General features: G+C 38.8%; 1 protein-coding gene across 1 annotated transcript in view; it reads left to right on the top strand.

Annotated features, from left to right (window-relative positions):
* Smp_181260 (hypothetical protein) overlaps positions 1 to 22,043 on the top strand; it is a gene marked incomplete at both ends in the record, with an annotated part of 33,493 nt that extends 11,450 nt beyond the window's left edge. Inside the window, 5 exons of the mRNA XM_018799843.1 lie at positions 2,265 to 2,744; positions 3,615 to 5,161; positions 10,616 to 10,683; positions 17,915 to 18,073; positions 21,373 to 22,043. Coding sequence (XP_018651591.1) covers positions 2,265 to 2,744; positions 3,615 to 5,161; positions 10,616 to 10,683; positions 17,915 to 18,073; positions 21,373 to 22,043 — 2,925 coding nt within the window. The remainder of the gene's footprint in view (positions 1 to 2,264; positions 2,745 to 3,614; positions 5,162 to 10,615; positions 10,684 to 17,914; positions 18,074 to 21,372) is intronic.
* Positions 22,044 to 24,594: the final 2,551 nt, after the last annotated feature.

Raw genomic sequence — 24,594 nt, forward strand, 5'->3', positions numbered from 1 at the left:
CTGGGTTCGAATCTCGCGAGGTGGGATCGTGGATGCGCACTGCTGAGGAGTCCTACAATAGGACGAAACGGCCGTCCAGTGCTTCCAGGTTTTCCCTAGTGGTCTAGCTTCAATTGACTCACACTTTCAACTATGAAAATTAATTATTTATTATTTATTTAAGTACATAAATATTGGTACAAAGGGGTCACCAGATATATATGCGCCACATAAATCTTATTTGATTTGTGTGAAAAGGCTGTGATACTGCCCGGGTGCCCAAACTGAAGCAGGTGGTTTTCTTAAGGAGCCACACCTGGAGCCTTTGACCTAAAGATTTAATCCACATGACAGTGGAGCATCGTGAGGAGATGCAGTCCTATGGTAGCCGGTGACCAACGATTGATTCATATGCCATTTGTTCCCTCAGGATACTGGAGCCCATGTGCACCATTGGTTTGGAATCAGAGTTTTCCAACTCCCCTAGGTGAACTCGCCATGTCCACCAATCCGGTTAAAGTGCTGGATATCCACTTTTCGTCCTTTCAATTTCGTAAAGATCATCCCTGTCACGTGAGAGTAGTGAGTATGACTTCCCTGGCAGAGGCTGTATAGGTGTGGCCATGTGAGAGCATTTCGAGAGGGAGAGCGGACTCTCCACACTCTTGGTCATACCAGGGCATTTGGGGGCACATGAATGCTTAAGATTATATAGAATGCTGAAAATAACAATTAACATTCGCTAATGATGATGTAATCATATTTGAAGATTTTGATGACTGAATTGGCCAAGAGATTTGTTAAGTACTCCCCCCACCTCGACATGAAATAATGGTTGGCGTGGGGAAAGCTAGGGGTAATATATATTGGAAATTAACCAACAATATCGACTGAAATAGTGGACTATTTTGTTTAGATATTCCATATGAAATCTTTATTTTAACATAAAGCAAATTTAGTTTGTGTAGGTGTTAGTCCAGACTTAAAAATATTCCTTAAAATTATTTTTTGAATATTTTGATAGTGCAATGAGAAGACAGTGTTGATCTAAGACAAAATATCATGTATTATACAACAGTTATTAAGTTGCAACGTATGACCTGGTACGTATACGCATCAGATGAAGTTCCCATATCTCATCATTACAGAGAGGTAAAACTATAAGGCCAAATCCCAGAATAGTAAAGGTAGTAACACTATCAGTGAAGATTTGATTTAGAAAGAAAATATGGATTAGTAAAATGTAAACAATAGGTTATAAGGAATTCAGAAGCTCCGAATTTGTGGGAAGATAAAGAACAGATGCACCTACACCATTCCAGACGACCTCCAGCCATGTCATTCAAACTCTTTAACTAATGATTACGATAATCATGCAAACCCCAACCAGGTAGTCTGCATCTATCAACATGGCTAAGTCGAATTGTCAATGACTTCATGGGCTGGTGTCATATTTCTATTTGTCTGGGCGTGATATTCTTCGGACATACTCCTACACTGGACAAAATCGTCCGTCAAGGTAGGTGGTGGTTCGGCATATGTGAAACATCTCTAAAACAACACAGTTGATGAAGATTTACTACCTCATTAATCGATTAGCCTCCTTACCTAGTACACTATTCCTTACTCAGAGATTGTTTACTCCGATGGTCAGAAATACACGAATCACGCTTTGAGAACACCGATGATCGAATACTAGTAATGTACAGATATTTTCTATTCTTAATGGGTATGTTTCACATCAATGAAGTAGAAAAGTATTGTACGATGAAGTGGTCCTTTGGTTGGCAAATGAATATCTTGATTACACCAGAAGTGATACAGGCCTGCAAAATCCAATCGAGCCTTCTAAACCTGTGTTGTGGTTTTCTCAGGCACTGGATCATCAGGACTGCACTCGAATGCCCTGGTACGGCCGACGGCGAGGAAAATCCGATTTCCCTCTCACGACGCTCTCACATGACCAGGCGTATACAATCACTATCACGGAAGTCCTACTCACTGACTTCTCGCACCACGAGCATTGTTTACGAAGTTGTAGAGGACGAAAACCGAATGTCTGGTGCTTTAACCGGGTTGGTGGACACGCAAGATCCACCTAGGAGAGTTGGAAAACCCTAATTACAAACCGATCGCTTACATGGGCTCCAATATCCTGGATAAACAGATTGCGTATTACTCAATATCAAATTAGTTATATTGAGAAATTGAGACAATTTTTTTTTCATTTTAACTCTTCTTTTTCCAGTGATACCTTCTGTCAATTCTATAAAATTCTATTAAAGGCATTTCATCATTGTCCATGTGAATTATGGTTAGAAATTGGTTTACAATATTCATTATTTGCTTCGGGTAATGAATTATTTCTAGAATTATCTAAAAAATTTTGTTTAAATTTTAATGAATCCAATTTGAATTTACAAAAAACTATTGAATTATCACAATATTCATTAAATTCATGGAGAATTTGTTTATTAAATGCTTTACGTACTTATGTTAATACATCTATACCAATAAGATCTGATTTGAATATGGTATTCACTGATCCTCATACATCATCATCATCATCTCATCGAATGATAGATCCTAATGAGCGTTTAGCACGTCATTGTCTATCAATTATTGATTCATTACATCATCAAATGAATTGGGATCAATCATTTATATTAGAATTTCATTTAGAAAAATGTTTATTAGATGCATCAACATTTCTTGGAACAATTAATAAACTGTTACCACCATCTTCATCGTCATCATCATCAATGGTATCGTCATTGAATGTACCATACAAATTAAGATATTTATGGTGTAATGATACTACCACTAATACTACTACTACTGATAATAATAGTAATGAATTTAATGAATTCTATAATAATAAACGTATTCAATTATTAATAGATGCTTTCTATCAATTAATTGAATTATTTTCTTTAAATATTTATACTACTTATAATACTACTTATATCAAAAATTTATTCAATTCATTCTTTATAAGTAGTATAGCAAATAGTTTTTTAATTACTAATGAACAAGTGAAAATTTGTTTTATTCATTCAATGTATCAATATTTAAAATTGAATAAAATAAATTTGCCTAATTTATATTTATTAAATTTAATTTATAATTATTTAAATGAATTAATTGAATTACGTAACCAATTATGTTGGTTTGAATGTGCTCATTGGGCTGGTTATCAATCAGATATAGATAATTCTTTAGATATTCCTAATTATACTACTTATAATGATAATAGTAGTACTCATACTACTACTAGTACTCATACTACTAATAAGGATAATAGTAGTAGTACTATGGAGAAGTTTAATAAAAAATTATATACATGGACCTATTTGCATGCTTTATTTAATATTGAACGTTCAAACTCTCAATTATGCAATATGAATACAGATTTAATACAATTATGGAATATAGAATCTTATCGTTTACGTTTAGCTAGATATGCCTTAGCCTATTGTACATCAACAAAATATTTATATGATTTATGTAATTTTATTGGATTATGTATATTACGTAATGAATGGATGAAATTCACTATGGTCATGTTAAATAATAATAATAAAGAAAAAAAAGGAAGAAAATTATCAAAAAATATATTTAAACAATTGATGAAGTTTGTTGCTATGGAAACTAATGATCAATTAGAAGAAGAGGAGAAGAAGAATCATTCTAAAGAGATCAAATTATGTTTACCATCATTTTATACAGAATCAACTGATTATGTAATCAGTCAATTCACATCAGATGAACTGGAATCAATAAATGATCTTTATTATGGTTTTAATGAACAATCTCTATGGTTTGCATTTCTAATGAATTGGTCTAAATGTAATCAAATCAATATATTTGAGAATTATAATCCTAATCTTATATGGTGTAAATCTATTTTAGAAGTTATTCATTATGATACACGTTTAGCAATGAGTTATTCAGCGATTGGTTCCAAATTTTGTCGATTTTATTCAACAACTCATTCAGATTCATATATGAATTATATGGATCAAGTTAGTTCTATTCTATTTCCATTCCTGGAATCATCGAATATATCTGAGGATCTTGATAATAGTCCATGTCGTATTATATTAGTTCTATTATGTTACATTTTGGTATCAATATATGAATATAAAACTATTGAATATTGTTTACCATGTGGATGTTTTCCATCAGGGAAATACTTATGTTCAAAATATTGTTCTTTTATGATATCTGAAGAATTCAAGGAACAATTTAATCAATTACATAAAGAACTTATGAATAGATTGTTCATTGTATTAAGAGAAAGTCTTATTCATCGGCTTATTATTAAATTTCCAAGTATTGATTCTGTACGTTTTCATAATGATCCAAACTATCGTGAAGATACTATATATGGATTATGTTCAACTCATTTCTCATTTGGTCTACGACTATGTTCATGTTATAATCTTTCACAAATAGAAGGTATATTTTGTCGTCTTGAATATTTATTCCGCGATGAAGATTGGATGAATGATAAAATTCAAAAAATGATCAATCATATCATTCAATGGATTCTTACTTATCCAAATGGAATGGAGATTTTAATGAATCGTATCGATCAAACGATTTATCCATTTCTAATACAGCTTTCACAGATCAAGCTATTGTTTGATGTATTACCTAATGAATGTGATTCAAAAGTATTTGATGGACTTCAAATACAATTACATCGAAAGATATTGGATATTTTATTGAAGTTACAAGTGGATGATACCTTCTTCAACAGTTTCAGTTATTCGGAATTCCTTAAGTTTCTTCATCAATCTCCTGAACTGTATCATAATCATCCATTTTATAACTTTATTAAAAGTAAATCTGATGCAGATGTTCTAGCAAAAGTTATTGAACAAATCCAAGCTGATGATGATGATGACAGTAATGAGATTACATCGTTACAAGTTGGTGATATTTATGCCATATTTGGTTTAAGAGTATTTTATGATTCGACATTATTTGAATCATTTAAAACTATGTCTGATTTATTCAAATTATTTGAATGGATTGCTCCAGGTAACACTGCGAATGATGTTTCACGCTTTGTAAAATGGTTGGATGAGTTATTATATGATAGTAGATTTTCAGAAAATTTGTCTATTAGTCAACGTCATTTGATTTTGAAATCAGCACATTCTTTCGTTTCAAGGTTAGTATTGTTTGAATGCCATTTTATTTGTCTTCATTACAAGGGTTTTTCGAGATTGTTTAATGTCATTAAGATCTTGAATCAACCTAAGTTAGATGATCATTGGAAACCAGTATTCTCCTGGCAGCTGTTCTGCCTTTGTATGGGGTTCATCAACTGTGCTTATCTAAGATTCAACCGCGGAATGAATCCAGGACCTCTAGGTCTTGCAGCGAGCGCTTGATCTCCAGATCATTGGGCCGAGATCAAATGGTATACGTCTCTACCTCTAATCAGTTTGTCATATATGAGGACCATTTTCTATTGTCTTTGGTTGGTAACCACTTACCATGGATGAACTCCACTAGTTACAGCTTCTCACTGGACCTCTGGGAATTACCTTTCGAAATTAATCATTATTATCTACATGATAAAGGGGGTTTTGGAGATTGTTGAATATTACTGAGATCACAAACCAACGTATTTCTTATCGTTTGACTAGTTTCCTAAAAGAAATTATTGATATACCACTCAGTCTAAAGTTTTCTTTTCTATCGTTCCATGGTAAGCGTTTTCCCTTGACCAAATATAATATTACTAATCGATATCTCACCTTGCATTCAAGGACTTTGTCTCAACATTTCACCGTCGACTAAAATTTTAATAATTAAATATACAAAATAATCATCTTACGAGGCAGTCATGAATGTACAGACGGTTTTGGTACTTATTTTATACAACAATCACACATTTCTGTTATTTTCATATAAGTATAAGCAGTGGTTGTTTTACGATAACGTTTGATTGTTGGTGGGTAGATTCTATTTATCTGTGTATATTTTATTTATTTATTTATTTATTTAAACACATATATATTGGTACAAAAGGGCACCAGGTACATATGCGCCACACAAAATAATGAAAGTAGGAAGAGAAGGGATGAAAAGATAAGGCGGACTGAAATGTACAACCAGAAGACTCTTTCAGTTAGGAAAGTTAGAACCATTCTTTATGTAGAAAGTAAAAGAAGGTTGCAGCAGGATCGCCACTGGCTTCTATTCTGAGCCATATCTGATAACGTCTCTAGCCACTGTGTTGCACCATCTCTCGGACCCCAACCAAGGAGTCGTGAAGGACCAACAGAAGCTAGCCCTTTGCAGCTCTCTTTCATGCCACGACACCATGTCATACACTGACCTCCTCTCCGCTTTTTCCAACCAGTCCCAGAGTCGGCAAATAATGCACGACGTGGAAGTCTCTGGGAAGACATTCGTAAAACATGTCCAAGCCACCGAAGTCGATGTTTCAAGATGGTGACACCAATTGAATTATCGTCTCTGCGCCCGAACACACGACGCTGAACCTCTGCATTACTAACATGGTGTTGCCACTGAATGTCAGCAATCCTTCGGAGACAACGATGATCGAACACAGAGAGACGTCTAACATCCTCAACTCGGAGAGGCCAGGTTTCACAAGCATAGAGCAAAACTGCTCGCACCGACGCGTTGTAGACCCGACCTTTTACAGCCAGACTAACATCACGAAGGCGCCAAAGATGGCCCAGATTGGCATAAGCCGCTCTGGCTTTCATTATACGTGCATCAATCTCATCACTCACGCCACCACCAGCACTTATATAGCTACCTAGATACACGAACTTCTCAACTACTTCGATCTCCTCACCATCCAGGGTGAGCACAGGATTAGAATCCTGCCAGTCTTGTAGGAGTACTTTGCACTTGGAGGGTGCAAAGCACATACCGTACCTGCGGACACTGATTGTCAACTGATTAAGTGCTGATTGCATGCCTTGGGCATTATCGCACAGTAAGACAATATCATCCGCATACTCAAGGTCGAGAAGTCGTTCTCCAGGCAACAGATCCACACCGCCATTACTTACATCCACCAGAGCTGTTTCCAGGATGTCGTCGATGGCAAAGTTGAAGAGGAATGGTGAGATCGGGCAACCCTGCCTAACCCCACTGCTCGAATGGAACAAGGGAGAAAGGTGGTTGTATGCCCTCACTCTGCCTGAGGTGTTCGTATACAGGGCCTTTAAGATGTTAATGAACTTCTCAGGCACACCCTTCTTCAATAGACAATCCCAGAGAACAGTCCTGTCCAACGAATCGAAGGCCGCCCTGATATCAAGAAACACTACGATTGTTGGCCTGCGATAAGTATGACGGTGTTCTAACATTTGGCGGAGGGTGAAGATGTGATCAATGCATCCTCGACCAGAACGAAAACCAGCCTGCTCCTCGCGAGTCAATCGTTCTCGGGTTTTAAACAACCTACGAAGAATGATAGAAGCCAATAGTTTGGACGCAATCGAAAGTAGACTTATCCCCCGATAGTTATTGCAGGAACAACGTGAACCCTTTTTAAAGATAGGGACGACTATTGACTCATTCCATGATGTTGGAACACTTTCTTGCTCCCAAACCTTTCCAAACAACACAGTCAATTCCTTAGTCAGAAAGTCACCATCATCTTTAGAAAGAGCCGGAGGTAAGTCATCTGGGCCCGGTGACTTGTAACGTTTCAAGAGTTGGAGTTCCTTGCGGACTTCCGCCTCGTTTGGTGGATCAGTCGTCACCGGCCATGGGGGGCAGGACAAGCTGGTTGATGTTGCCGGAGCAGCAGGCCAGTTGAACTGCCCTTCGAAAAATTCCGCCCATCGTCCAAGACGTCGGGAGATGTTAGTGATTGGCATCCCATCAACCTCGTAGATTGTTTCACTCACACCAGACTTCTTGCTGCCAGTGGCTCGGATGAGTTGGAAGAGCTTCCGGCAGTTACCAGATGCAGCTGCTGCTTCCATCTCATTAGCACGCTCCGACCACCAGGCTTCCCGGTCCTTACGCAAGCTTTGCCCGACTTCATTACGTAACAGCCTTCGTTTGTGGTCAAACTCACGGTCACCTGGAGTAGACCGACGGGCTTCCATCAGTTGTAAGGAGCCAGAAGAAACCCAGTGCTTGTAAGCGGGACGTTTCGCGAAGCCGCAAGCGGCTTTACTCGCCATTTTCATGGCGTCGTGAAGATGCAACCAATGCTCATCTATACTTTTCGGTGGGGTGGTAGCTAGCCTAGAGGCTAGCTCCGCTCGATACTTACTTGCAACAGAAGTTGCAGCCAGTTTACTAATATCAATCCGTTGGTGGTGGTCAATCCTTCGGCCACTGAAAAGTAAGGTGAGATTGGCGCAGACCAGGGCATGATCAGACTCCAGATAGGTACTCCAAAAGGAGCGGCAGTCTTGTACACAACCACGCCAGCGGTAGCTGATCGCGATGTGATCAATCTGAGTCCAGGCTTGGGATGCAGAGGGAGGACGCCAGGTGGCACACCGGCGATGACTGTGCCGGAAGTTAGTGCTGGCCAGAAACAGGTTGTGGTCTGTGCACAGTTGCAGCAAACGGTCCCCGTTATCTGTCCTGCGACCAACAAGTCCCCATCGGCCACCTAGACGACTCTCTTCTGTGCCTAGACGCCCGACCTGTGCATTCAAGTCTCCGGCTAGTACTACAATATCTGTCGAACGCGCTTTCTGGAGAAGAACTGTTAACTGATGGTAAAACTCATCCTTGATTGCATCCGGGCTGCAATCTGTCGGGGCATAGGCGGAGATGACGAAAAGACACCGTTTCTCACGCCGATTTCTTCTCACTTTGATGGAACTTTCTAATCTAACAGCACATAACCGACTGTTAATGGGGATCCAATCGATCAGTGCTGCCTCAGCCCTAGCGCTTAGTGCGACACCAACGCCAGCAAGACCAGACGAAGATGCCACAGGATCCCCGGATAAGCGCACGTGGAACAAGCTTTTCGAGGCGACAGATGGAGAGCGGATTTGTAGTACTTCACTAGAGTCTTGAATACGGGTCTCGGATAGACAACAAACATCAACATTAAGACCTTCCAAAGACATAGCCAGCCCTATCTGTTGTCTGATATGCATTAGTGTGCGAACGTTGAAGGAAGCCAGCTTGAACGGCGTACGTGGTTTCAGAAAGACTGCTTCAGTATTCATTATCGGTGGAAGCATTCACTTTCAACCATACAGTGACTGGAGATCGTTTAGATAGGACAGATTTTCCATAATAATAATAATAATAATAGTAATAATAATAATAATGAAGGTAATAATAATAATGTAAATTGTCTTGCTTTTAGTATGAGCAGGGATATTATCGCCAATAGAGTTCATCATTTCATTCATTTGTGTGTGGGCTGTGATACTGCCCGGGTGCCCAAACCGAAGCAGGATCTGTGTATATACTTATTGTTCATGATTTTCACAAGGTCCAAACTACTAGAATGCATTGAATAGGAAGTTAAATAATCTCTTAGTTTACATAGTTTAAGGAGCGGTAATGTAACTGTTAAAAATCTTAGTATTCAACCAATAAGTCCTAGGTTCGAACCCCTCTCTACCTGTTGTGACTCAGATACCTAAATAGTACTCCTTTCTTCCACATAAATTGCGGCTCATAATTGATTACATACTCTTCTTAAGTGAAGTATAATATCTTGAAGAACTGATTCACATTGATCCCAAGTCATTTGCTGTTGATGACTTATTCAAATGTTAAATGTTTGTAAGTATTATACGATTTATGCGTGATCTTTGTTTTGGTAATTAATTATCTGTACACATAATTTACCAACCTTAACATTCCTTGATAAGCGAGCAGTGCTTCGAAAACATCTGTAACCGAAAACTTACAGCCTACATAGACCTACTTTCATAAGATCATGTTCCACACCCATAGCGTTATACAGAGCTGATTGTTGTGCAGTATGTTCTCTTTTTATTGGCAGACGGACATCTCGTTTACGCCACGTGATCTATACTGTTATCCCTCGTGGAACATGGCTGCCGATAAAGATTCTCTAAACAACTTTATTCTAGACCCTCCTTTCCAGCTGTTTCCAAGTGCTATTCATTCTTTTGATGCCTGCCTCCCAATATTCGGTTCAATATGTTCTTTGATCTGCCTCTCTCTCTTCAGCATTCCAAGCTAGGGCTTGCCTCGTGATGTAGTTTGATGATTTCTTCAATGTGTACCCCATCCACCTCCAACGTCTTTCTCCGATTTCCCTTTCAACCGGAAGCTAATTTTTTTTCTACCATAACAAGTTGTTGTTGATAGTATCCGATCAACGGATATTGAATATCTTGTATAGATAGCTGTTTGTTTGATGATGATTGTAGTAGTTCTCCACATTTCACATCCATATAATATAACTGTTTTGACACTGACATTGAAAATTTTAACTGTGATATTGACTAACAGATAGTCCTTTATGTTCTTCAATGGTAAAAAAGCCGCCATTGCTTGTTAATGAATATGTTTTACATTCAATTATAGGCCTATATTTTAAGTAATCACTTCTATTCATCCCTTTGTTTTTCTCTGTTAACCGTTTCCCTTTTTCTCTATAACATTTTTTTTTCAGATTAAATCAATCTACTACTACTACTATCAATTCAGAATGGATAAGTAGTAATGTTCAAGAAATGATCAGTAATTATATAATCCATTTCAATGAAATTACATATTTATTAAATAAAATTTTATTTCCACAAGAGAATCAAGCAGATCTCAATGATCCAATGAATTGTGATCAAACATTTTTCAATCAATATGACTTACCTAAAAAATTTTATTATCAATTAATGAATATTAAACCAACTAATGAATTAGCTAAGATTAATTTCATTAAAGAATTCATTAATACAATCATGAATACTACTACTAATACTACTGATAAAACTACCAATACTACTACTACTACTACTACTAATAATAATAATAATAATAATAAGGATCATATATCTAACTTAATTTGTTTCAAAATTTCTACAAAATTACAAATTCTTGGATGTTTATTACCAAATTGTTTGAAAACTTTAAACATTGAAAATGAAGTATGTCTTCTATATGTATATGTATATACATATGTTTTTATTGAGAATAAGCAATTTTAATAGTTGAGATGATGAGTTAATTGTGGTTAAACTATCTTGGAAAAACCTAGAAGAACTGAAAAGATGTTCCGTTCTATTATGGAACTCCTCAGTGGCAGTACTCAGTGACTGGCTTCAAAAGGTATTACCTAGAGTTCTAGTGAGAAGCAGTGACCAATGGAGTTCAACTGAAGACAGTGGTGAACGATGGCACAATTTCGTGGATTGGTTGAATTTAGAAATTGACACAGTTGGATACCGCCCGACTCAGTGGTTTAGAGGTTAAGTGTTTGCGCGCGAGGCGGAATCATGGATGCACACTACTGAGTAGTCTCATACTACGGCGAAATCGCCGTACAATGATTTCAGGCATTCCATGGTGGTCTAGCTTTTATTGACTCATGGTCTCAACCATTAAAATTACTACAATATCGGTAAAAACCCCTTCTGGTATTAATAAGTAATTTGTTAATTATGTTTTGTCATTTATCATTTCTCTTGTATTAGTTGTTTGAATTTTCTAATTAACATTGTTGAGGAATACAATTGATTAATCTGTAATTAGCATATGTGCATCCTGTGCGGTTTGCCTCGATATTGCTAGTAAGTCATAAACGTGCGTTTCTCTTTATCTGGAACTCGTCAGATGAGTGTACTCTGCGGTGGAATTTGAAGCAAACGGTACTGGGCTTGAATTTCAGAATGAACCCAGACCTTTGGATTTAGGTACACCCAAATGATGAGTCTCGAATAGGATGAAGTCATTTGAGATATATTACAACTTCGTTAGTCATCAAGTTTTATGTTTTATTAATGATTCTGTGAGCTGGTCGATGTCCACGCGATAATCACGATCAGTGGCTGTGGATGTTAAGCAATGCATTCACTCTTACATATTCATCTAGATCTTGAATTTCTGTATACATTCATACATACCTTACAATTCTGTCTCTTCGAATTGTATTTCTAATGCTCAGTTTTTCGCATTATCACTTGTGTTACGTAGTTTTAACTTTTTGTCGTATTTATGTGGTACGGAAATTTATGCCAATGATATTATGCACCAAACTACGTCGTTTATGACTAACTATTTCTGCGATTCTATCAAAGATGTTATTTAAATAGAATAGAAAACGTGATGTCACATGATGATCGATTGATTTCTATTGGTCGTGGTCCCTTAAACTCCTCCTGAAACCCTTTTGGATTACCATATGTCCCAACGCAACATGGGATAGCAGAATTATCGGCTAGCACAGGTTCCTGTACCATATCAGCACGATGAGGTACCTAGCCTGTCGTATGCCCTGATGGTGTTCTCGTGACTTTCGGGTTGCCTGATCTGCCAAGGGCGATGGGACAGTGCATGACAATATTGTTGTGTGCTAGGTTCAAAGAGAATTGTTTGCTATATGCATGCAAGTCCGCCCCGTTATTGTTCCTATTTTGCCCCCAAATGCCCTGGTACGGCCGAGAGTGGGGAGAGTCTACTCTCCCTCTCGAAATGCTCTCACATGGCCAGCGAATACTGAAGCAGTCTTTCTGAAACCACGTACGCCGTTCAAGCTGGCTTCCTTCAACGTTCGCACACTAATGCAGATCGGACAACAGATAGGGCTGGCTATGTCTTTGGAAGGTCTTAATGTTGATGTTTGTTGTCTATCCGAGACCCGTATTCAAGACTCTAGTGAAGTACTACAAATCCGCTCTCCATCTGTCGCCTCGAAAAGCTTGTTCCACGTGCGCTTATCCGGGGATCCTGTGGCATCTTCGTCTGGTCTTGCTGGCGTTGGTGTCGCACCAAGCGCTAGGGCTGAGGCAGCACTGATCGATTGGATCCCCATTAACAGTCAGTTATGTGCTGTTAGATTAGAAAGTTCCATCAAAGTGAGAAGAAATCGGCGTGAGAAACGGTGTCTTTTCGTCATCTCCGCCTATACCCCGACAGATTGCAGCCCGGATGCAATCAAGGATGAGTTTTACCATCAGTTAACAGTTCTTCTCCAGAAAGCGCGTTCGACAGATATTGTAGTACTAGCCGGAGACTTGAATGCACAGGTCGGGCGTCTAGGCACAGAAGAGAGTCGTCTAGGTGGCCGATGGGGACTTGTTGGTCGCAGGACAGATAACGGGGACCGTTTGCTGCAACTGTGCACAGACCACAACCTGTTTCTGGCCAGCACTAACTTCCGGCACAGTCATCGCCGGTGTGCCACCTGGCGTCCTCCCTCTGCATCCCAAGCCTGGACTCAGATTGATCACATCGCGATCAGCTACCGCTGGCGTGGTTGTGTACAAGACTGCCGCTCCTTTTGGAGTACCTATCTGGAGTCTGATCATGCCCTGGTCTGCGCCAATCTCACCTTACTTTTCAGTGGCCGAAGGATTGACCACCACCAACGGATTGATATTAGTAAACTGGCTGCAACTTCTGTTGCAAGTAAGTATCGAGCGGAGCTAGCCTCTAGGCTAGCTACCACCCCACCGAAAAGTATAGATGAGCATTGGTTGCATCTTCACGACGCCATGAAAATGGCGAGTAAAGCCGCTTGCGGCTTCGCGAAACGTCCCGCTTACAAGCACTGGGTTTCTTCTGGCTCCTTACAACTGATGGAAGCCCGTCGGTCTACTCCAGGTGACCGTGAGTTTGACCACAAACGAAGGCTGTTACGTAATGAAGTCGGGCAAAGCTTGCGTAAGGACCGGGAAGCCTGGTGGTCGGAGCGTGCTAATGAGATGGAAGCAGCAGCTGCATCTGGTAACTGCCGGAAGCTCTTCCAACTCATCCGAGCCACTGGCAGCAAGAAGTCTGGTGTGAGTGAAACAATCTACGAGGTTGATGGGATGCCAATCACTAACATCTCCCGACGTCTTGGACGATGGGCGGAATTTTTCGAAGGGCAGTTCAACTGGCCTGCTGCTCCGGCAACATCAACCAGCTTGTCCTGCCCCCCATGGCCGGTGACGACTGATCCACCAAACGAGGCGGAAGTCCGCAAGGAACTCCAACTCTTGAAACGTTACAAGTCACCGGGCCCAGATGACTTACCTCCGGCTCTTTTTAAAGATGGTGGCGACTTTCTGACTAAGGAATTGACTGTGTTGTTTGGAAAGGTTTGGGAGCAAGAAAGTGTTCCAACATCATGGAATGAGTCAATAGTCGTCCCTATCTTTAAAAAGGGTTCACGTTGTTCCTGCAATAACTATCGGGGGATAAGTCTACTTTCGATTGCGTCCAAACTATTGGCTTCTATCATTCTTCGTAGGTTGTTTAAAACCCGAGAACGATTGACTCGCGAGGAGCAGGCTGGTTTTCGTTCTGGTCGAGGATGCATTGATCACATCTTCACCCTCCGCCAAATGTTAGAACACCGTCATACTTATCGCAGGCCAACAATCGTAGTGTTTCTTGATATCAGGGCGGCCTTCGATTCGTTGGACAGGACTGTTCTCTGGGATTGTCTATTGAAGAAGGGTGTGCCTGAGAAGTTCATTAACATCTTAAAGGCCCTGTATACGAACACCTCAGGCAGAGTGAGGGCATACAACCACCTTTCTCCCTTGTTCCATTCGAGCAGTGGGGTTAGGCAGGGTTGCCCGATCTCACCATTCCTCTTCAACTTTGCCATCGACGACATCCTGGAAACAGCTCTGGTGGATGTAAGTAATGGCGGTGTGGATCTGTTGCCTGGAGAACGACTTCTCGACCTTGAGTATGCGGATGATATTGTCTTACTGTGCGATAATGCCCAAGGCATGCAATCAGCACTTAATCAGTTGGCAATCAGTGTCCGCAGGTACGGTATGTGCTTTGCACCCTCCAAGTGCAAAGTACTCCTACAAGACTGGCAGGATTCTAATCCTGTACTCACCCTGGATGGTGAGGAGATCGAAGTAGTTGAGAAGTTCGTGTATCTAGGTAGCTATATAAGTGCTGGTGGTGGCGTGAGTGATGAGATTGATGCACGTATAATGAAAGCCAGAGCGGCTTATGCCAATCTGGGCCATCTTTGGCGCCTTCGTGATGTTAGTCTGGCTGTAAAAGGTCGGATCTACAACGCGTCGGTGCGAGCAGTTTTGCTCTATGCTTGTGAAACCTGGCCTCTCCGAGTTGAGGATGTTAGACGTCTCTCTGTGTTCGATCATCGTTGTCTCCGAAGGATTGCTGACATCCAGTGGCAACACTATGTTAGTAATGCAGAGGTTCGGCATCGTGTGTTCGGGCGCAGAGACGATAATTCAATTGGTATCACCATCTTGAAACATCGACTTCGGTGGCTTGGACATGTTTTACGAATGTCTTCCCAGAGACTTCCACGTCGTGCATTATTTGCCGACTCTGGGACTGGTTGGAAAAAGCGGAGAGGAGGTCAGTGTATGACATGGTGTCGTGGCATGAAAGAGAGCTGCAAAGGGCTAGCTTCTGTTGGTCCTTCACGACTCCTTGGTTGGGGTCCGAGAGATGGTGCAACACAGTGGCTAGAGACGTTATCAGATATGGCTCAGAATAGAAGCCAGTGGCGATCCTGCTGCAACCTTCTTTTACTTTCTACATAAAGAATGGTTCTAACTTTCTTAACTGAAAGTGTCTTCTGGTTGTACATTTCAGTCCGCCTTATCTTTTCATCCCTTCTCTTCCTACTTTCATTATTTTGTGTGGCGCATATGTACCTGGTGCCCTTTTGTACCAATATATATGTGTTTAAATAAATAAATAAATAAATGGAGTAATTTTAGTAACAATAGCTAGTGTGATACATTAAATATTTGACAATCTAGTTCGAAAATAAGTTATGGATTGGAGGAAAAAAGTATGCAACAATATTGAAGCTAAAAACTTTAGATGGAGATAAATAATGAATTCACCTGCCGCACTACCATAAATACTTTGATATACCACTTAGTTATGGAGTACGTAGTTTTGCATTCAGTTGGACCTCTCTAAGTTATACTAGTTCTCGGTCTATTTATTCACTTCTTTCATGTAGATGATTCGCAACTGAAAATCTATTTGTAAGACTTTGTGTTTTCCCTTTTTTGATGTTAAAGACTACAATTGATCTGCCTCTGTCGTCGTATGTGCATACTATAAGGATCGCTTCAGTATTACTAACTAGTTACAAATTCTTTTGGAGTTTTAAATAAAATTCGTTGGTTTCTAGTTCCAATTTCAACAGTAATTCTGGGATACAACCTCATTTTCAAATGAAATTTAACGCATATGATAAATTCTACTCCTAGCCATCATTATAACTTTACTAAAGGAGATCTGGCTTGACGTTATTCACGTTTTAAAATGAAAAAATAAAATGTTATCTATTAAATACGGTTACTCTTCGCTTTATTTATTCTCTTATAGTCAATTGTACCTATAATGTCATTACTTTGATTCATAAATTACTTATTTTCGTTTGAATTAGGATTATGCTCTCTTATATGTAAGGTGCCCCTAAATGCCCTGATATGGCCAATGGTGGAGAGAGTCAGATCTCCCTCTCCAAATGCTCTTACATAGACACGCGTATGCAATCACTGCCAAGGAACTCCTACTTACTGCCTTCTGGCACCACGGGTATGGTTCACGAAATTGAAAGGACGAAAAGTGAATGTCTGACGCTTTAACATGGTTAGTGGATATGGAGGATTCACATAGAGAGGTCGGGAAACTCTCATTCCGAACCAATGGTGTACATGAGCTCCAGAATCCTGAGTGAACAAATGGCGTATGAACTAATGATTCGTCACCGACTACCATGGAACTATTTTTTTTACATTGCTCCACTGTCTTGTGGATTAGACCTTTAGATCGAAGGATCCAGGCTTGGCCCCTTGAGATAATCACATGCTTCGGTCTGGACACCCGGACAGTATCACACTCCACACACAAATCAAGTGACTTTTGTGGCACATATGTATTCAGTGGCCCCTTTATACCAATATTTGTGTTTCAATAAATAAAGTCAAATAATTTTTCAATCAATCAATTCCGTTGGATACCGGCTCAGTGGTCTATCGGTTAAGTGCTCTGGCGCGAGAATGGTAGGTCCTGAGTTCGAATCTCGCGAGTGCTGGATCGTGAATGCGCACTGCTGAGTAGTCCTATAATAGGACGAAACGGCCGTCCAGTGCTTCCAGGTTTTTGATGGTGGTCTAGCTTCAATTGACTCCTGATCTCAACTCTATAAAATTCTGTAATAAACAATTTCTTCTTTTTCTTTTTTCATTATAGATTTGGTTAAATATTCTACAAGATAGTTTATCTATATGTTTCTCATCTCTGTCATCAATATTTACATTAAATTCTGAATATTTTTCACAAATTAATTTCACTCAACAACAACTAGAAGGAGAACAACGAGAACAACACCAAATGTTTACCAATACACAAGTTGAAATCATTTATCCACATTTAAATGATTTTTTGAATTTATTTATTAAAAATGATAATGATCATGATGATAGTTGCCATGGTAACAATCATGGGAATAAATTCTATCTTATTGATTCTTTACAACTTTTAACCTATTTTTTATCAAATAAAATTATTCGTCGTTTATTTGGTAAACAATTATTCAAATCCTATATTAATGATATCAATAATGATTGGAATGAAATTAATGATTTTAATTATTTATTATTATTTAATAAAATAATAAAAAATTTACAAAAAAATTTTTTTATTCATTCTAATTTATTGATTAAATTGAATGAAACATTTTCATTATCCGATATTGATAATGATGATGATATAAATCAATTTAAAATTAATATAAAACAATTATTTGAAGAAAATAATGATCATCATGATCGGGATCAGGATCATCATCATGATCTGGATCATCAATTAATGAATATTAATGATATTGATAATTCATTAATTGTAATTCAAGAAAATGTAGAAATATTAAGAACAATTATTGAATTAATTGATTTGATTATAATTGATGGTAAGATGAATTGTTCTGTTTGTTTTGTTTGTTTAGTTTTTCATGGTGGTTAAGAGGTTAAGCGCTCGCCCGTGAGACGGATAGATCCTGGGTTGGAATCTTGTGAAGTGAGATCGTGGATGTGCACTACTACTGAGGAGTCCCATATCAGGACGAAACGGGCTGTGCAGTTTTCCATGATAATCTAGCTTTAATTGACTCATGAATTGGACTATCAAAATTTTCATTATTATTATTAGCTTTATTCAATATTATATTTTTGGTACAATATAGAATTCTCAGCACAAAGTACTTCAACAAGTTTCCGTTTCCTACTTCTTCGTCCTTCCTGACGATAAACATTGAGTGATCACCAGTTAGAAGTTAGCAGCCCAGTCAGTCGACATCTGGATAATGTACATTCTTCTCGCTGCATATTGCTAGCAACCACGATATCTCTGATTAGGCCTTCTGTAACCTTTACAGCGAAGGGTCATACACTTTTCAGAAACGCACCTGAATAGGTTGTGTGATTAATAGGCCTAATGATGTATTAAAACAAACGAAATTAGATAACGTGTTGAAATATCTAGATGACAGGAACAGGTAGCCCAGATGTTTAAACAGGCCGCCAGTAATGAATTGTTATTTCTACAATCGTCAGAAATTTTCAACATTTTTCTTCATGATATATTTTTGTATGAATAAACGATTAAGTGTTATGATTTAATTGGATACTTTTACTGATGTATTAGGTGAGGCTATAATTTATGAATGACCTTGTTGGCAGATGCAGACTACTTGGTTGGGGTCCGCGTGACTATCATAACCGATGGTGACATGGCTCAGAATCGATCACAATGGCGTAGGTGTATACACTCTTTATCTCACCTTAAACCTTGAGATTAAAATTGCTTCATAACTTTCTTCCTTCCTATACTATATCCTTATATATAACTTATCTTTTATATACTACCATCACTAAATTAACTACTCCTATGCACCTGGTGTTCATCTTGTTGTACTGATGAGGTATGGCAACTTGAACCGATGCATAAATGCGCCTTATCCTACGTTGTAACTGACTGACTGACAATGAACGACCTTTGAGTAACGCTAGACTGACCTTGAAAGTATCCACCTAATAACTAGGGCCAAATGAGGGTTATAAATCAGTGTGAAGAAATAGAATTATGATTTACTGTTGATGATTAAGATTGGGAATTAGATTTATAGTTTTCATCATGAACTGACATCAGCTATAGTGCAAAATTTCTATTTATCCAATTGGATGAGTGAATCTCGCACCAAAATTCGAGACCTGTTATCTTTAATCTGATTGGTTTTTATTATTTATTTATTTAAACACATAAATATTAGTACAAGGAAGCACCAGATACATATGCGCCATACAAATCTCATTCGATTTGCTTGAGGGCTGTGATACTGCCCAGGTGCCCAAACTGAAGCAGGTGGTTTTCTTAGGGGCCCACACCCGAGCCTTTGACCGAAAGATCTGATCCACAAGGCAGTGGAGCATCGTGAGGAGATGCAGTCCTATGGTAGCCGGTGATCAACGATTGATTCGTACGCCATTTGTTCCCTCAGGATACTGGAGCCCATGTGCACCATTGGTTTGGAATCAGGGTTTTCCAACTCCCCTAGGTGGACTTTCCGTGTCCACCAACCCGGTTAAAGCGCCGGACGTTGGCTTTTCGTCCTCTTAATTTCGTAAACAACACCCGTGGTGCGAGAAGTCAGTGAGTAGGACTTCCGTGGCAGAGGCTATATATTCGCGTGGCCATGTGAGAGCATTTGGAGAGGGAGAGCGGACTCTCCCCACTCTCGGCCGTACCAGGGCATTTGGGGGTAATCTGATTGGTTCGTCCATAAATTATAGTCTCTCCATGTTGTTTTCTTTTAGCTCTTCATGGAGGTTACATTATCATTGTAGACATCCTCAATACTTTCATTTACAATTAGAATTGAAATTTTCATATATTCCACAATTATTATATCAGTTTTGAATAATTGAAAAACTCACTTTCTTATAAAGTGAACGCTAAACATGTTTTCCAGTATAGTAATCTTTAGGTTAAAACTTGATCTTCATTCGATTCTGGATTTAAGTACCATAGGTTCGAGATCCATAGTCTTTTGTTCAATATGGAAAATAAATAAGCCGCTAAACCATGTCATCTAAGAGTTACTTTTTCATCTTTGTCAAGCATTGAAAACATAGTTTTACTGAGATTCCTGAGATATTGAAGCTTTTTTGCAAAATAATATAGATTTGACATAGGCTATTTGAAGTATTTACTGAAAACACCATTTGATAGTGTGTGCTATTGTTAGGAACTCTTAACACGACTAGATGTTTTATCCTTTCTTTAGTGCAATGATGTGGTTATTCACATTTGATCATGTTATTACCTACCTAAAAACCATTACAAATTTTACTGTTCAGTAAATGATTCTTCCTACTCACTTTATCTCCTTTCATTGTTTGATCCGTCCGGTTTAGAGTTCTTAACTGAGTAGGTGTGTGGAAATGTTAAGCTTTTATGATTGAGGTCTACGGTAATTTGTAGTAACAAACGATTGCGATTTCTTCTAATACAAACACATCTAATGGGAACTCGAAAGATTAGGCAACTGACATTCAACACTGCAACAATTATCGCCAATGTAATGTAACGTAAAAAGAAGTCAGAAGTTTAGAAGAAACGATGTTGAATAAGACCAGAAAAATACATAACCCGGTTTTCCTATAAGCTGAACATTTCGATATTCAATTTGCGTGAGGGCTGGAATTCTGTTCATGTGTCCAAACTGAAGCATACCCCGATTCTTTGACCCAGAGGTCTAATTCACAGGGCAATGGACCAGTGTTATGAGTTGCAGTCTCGTGGTAGCCGGCGATCAACACATGGTTCAGATACTATTTGTTCTCTCAGGATCTTGAAGCCTATGTGCATCATTGGATTGGAATTAGGGTTTTTCAACTCCTCTAGGTGGGTTTCCACCACCCGTTTCCACCAACTCAGTTGAAGCGTCGGATATTCACTTTTTGTCAGCTCAATTTCGTTAACAACACCCGTGGTGCGCGAAGTCAGTAAGTAGGACTTCTGTAGTGGTGACTGTGTACGTGTGGCCATATGACAGCATTTCAACATTAAGAACTGATTCTCCCCACCATCGGTCGTACCAAGGCATTGTTAAGAGTTCTACAACAGTTAGGATTGCAACACAGTAATAAGCATTTATAAAGTTGTTCTGTTATATAACTTTTATTTTTTTATATTTAGATATACTACCAGATAAATCCAATTTTCTTCAAGATTTATGGTTACTATGGTATCAATATTGTGAAAAATCCGGTTTAATTTTTATGAATAATGAATTATTCATATCTAAATTATTCATTTATGAATGGACAACATATTGTATACCACCTATTGAATGTATTAAAGCAGGATTAAACCGATTATCAAATTATTATCATTCAAGGAATCCATCATCTACATCATCATCCTATCCAATGACATATCAAGCTACTATACTTAGTATTGGTTTATTATCATCTAATACGGATTTCATTGATTCTACATTATCTATTCTATCGAATATAACCGATGAATCCATTATTCAATATATAGATACATTGAGTTGTTGTTATTTCATATGTAATCATTATAAATATTGGTTTCATTTATTAAGTAGTATAGAGAATTCTTCAAAAATTTACCATAAATTAATCACCAAGCTATTCAATTCTATCATTGAACTACTTCAATTCAATGATCATCATCATCATCATCAAATGATTTATTATAAAATGGGATATAATCTGTGTTTATTATTACGTAATCAAGATATGTGGTTAGAAGCAGCTAGAATTTATATGATTATCCATGGAATGAAATCTAATCAAATACCGATACAACATATTATGAAGTTAGTGAATGAATTAGAATTTAATCATTCATGAAAAATTGTTATTTCATTGTTTATTGTACAAAAAAATTTTTTTGGTTTTTCTTGTTTTTTTGCTTTTGGTTTTTTTCTGTTTATTTTTGTTGCTAGGCCTTTTTTGTCATTTTTGTTAATAAATTATTTTTTTTTCATTTTATATTTTTCTTTTTTTCTATTTTTTGGAGTTGAGATTCATTTTCACTTCATTTAAACACATAAATATTGGTACAAAGGGGGTACCAGATACATATGAGCCACAGAAATCTTATTTGATTTGTGTGAGGGCTGTGATACTGCTCAGGTGCTCAAACCTAAGCAGGTGGTTTTCTTAGGGGGCCACACTCTGAGCCTTTGACATAAAGTTCTGATCCACAAAGCAGTGGAGCATCGTGAGGAGATGCGGTCTCATAGTAGTCGATGACCAATCATTGGTTCCTACGCCATTTGTTCCCCCATGTGCACCATTGGTTTGTAATCATGGTAATCATGGTAATCTGAAACGAGGAAGAGCAGCTGTTCCAGATGGATTTGCTCCAGAGGTCTTTAAATATGGTGGTCCAATTTTAGCGATTAGGTTGACTAATATTCTGGCTAAAATCTGGGAGACGGACGTAATCCCATCTGACTGGTCACAATCTCTGATTGTCCCAATATATAAGAAGGGGCCAAAATCATCCTGTGATAACCATAGAGGGATTAGTCTGACTAACATAGCATCTAAAATACTAGCCTCAATAATTATCGGGCGCCTAACTAAGACTCGTGAACTGCAAACACGAGAAAATCAGACTGGCTTCAGACCTGGTCATGGCTGTATCGACCACATATTAATCATTCGTCAAGTTTTAGAGCACAGACATGTTTATCGGCGTCCGACAATGATAGTTTTTCTTGACTTAAAAGCAGCATTTGACTCTGTAGACCGAGAGGTTCTGTGGCAGTGTCTGTCATTGAAAGGTGTACCTGAGAAGTACATAAACCTTGTGAAGGCTCTTTACTCGAACACTACCAGTCGAGTGAGAGCTTATGGCGAACTATCATATGATTTTACAACCTCAAGTGGTGTCCGTCAAGGTTTTCCACTATCCCCATTTTTGTTTAACTTCATTATAGACCTGTTGCTGGAAATAACACTCTCGTCGACTGAATTTTCAGGAATTGATCTTCTACCAGGAGGTTCACTTATCGACTTAGAATACGCAGATGACATAGTCCTGTTTGGTGAAGACGCTGACAAAATGCAGAGTCTTCTGTTAGAACTGAGTAATAATGCCAGGATGTTTGGGATGCGTTTCTCCCCATCTAAATGTAAATTGTTACTCCAGGACTGGCCTGCGTCAACACCTGAACTAAGGATAGGGAGTGAAGTAGTCGAGCGCGTGGACAACTTCACTTATCTTGGAAGTCTGATCAGCCCTAATGGGTTGGTGTCTGACGAAATCTCAGCACGGATTCAAAAGGCTCGTTTGGCTTTTGCCAACTTACGTCACCTATGGCGAAGACGAGATATCCGTCTATCAATTAAGGGACGAGTATACTGCGCAGCAGTTCGTTCTGTTCCACTTTACGGCTGCGAAACATGGCTATTAAGAGTAGAAGATACTCGTAGGTTACTAGTATTTGACCACAGATGCCTTAGAAATATTGCTCGCATCTGCTGGCATCACCGGGTAAGTAATAGTGAGGTTAGACGCAGGGTATTAGGGAATGATGGTAAATCAGTTGATGAGGTCATGAATCTCCACCGACTGAGATGGTTGGGCCACGTGTTACGTATTCTTGAACACCGATTACCACGACGCGCAATGTTGACCAGTGTAAGGGAAGGTTGGAAGAGAGTTAGGGGCGGCCAAACCAAAACATGGTATCATTGCTTGAAGTCACTAACTTCTAGTCTGAGCCATGTTGGTAGATGCAGACTACCTGGTTGGGGTCCGCGTGACGATCGTAACCAATGGTTGGAGACTCTGGGTGACATGGCTCAGAATCGATCACAATGGCGTAGGTGTATACACTCTTTATCTTCCCTTAAACATTGAGATTAAAATTGCTTCATAACTTTTTTTCCTTCCTATACTATATCCTTATATACAACCTTTCTTTATATACTACCACCACTAAATTATCACGTCTATAAATCCGGTGTTCATCTTGTTGTGCTAACGAGGTATGGCAACTTGAACCGATGCATATATGTGCCTGGTCCTACGTTGTCGCTGACTGACTGACTGAATCATGGTTTTCCAACTCCCCTAGGTGGATTCGCCGTGTCCACCAACCCGGTTAAAGCGTTGGACATTCTCTTTTCTTCGTCTCAATTTCGTAAACAATATCCGTGATGCGAGAAGGCAGTAAGTAGGACTTCCTTGGCAGAGGCTATATACGTGTGGCCATGTGAGAGCATTTGGAGAAGAGAGAGCGGACTCTCCACACTCTCGGCTGTACCAGGGCATTCGAAGGCAAGATGAGATCATGAATCTCAAAAGATTTTTACTAAAATTCCTAAAGTAATCTAGTATTTTCACAGTTGAAATCATGAGTCAATTGAAGCTAGACCACCATCGAAA

This window comes from Schistosoma mansoni, chromosome 3 (assembly GCF_000237925.1).
Source record: "Schistosoma mansoni strain Puerto Rico chromosome 3, complete genome".
Classification (NCBI taxonomy): Eukaryota; Metazoa; Platyhelminthes; class Trematoda; order Strigeidida; family Schistosomatidae; genus Schistosoma; species Schistosoma mansoni.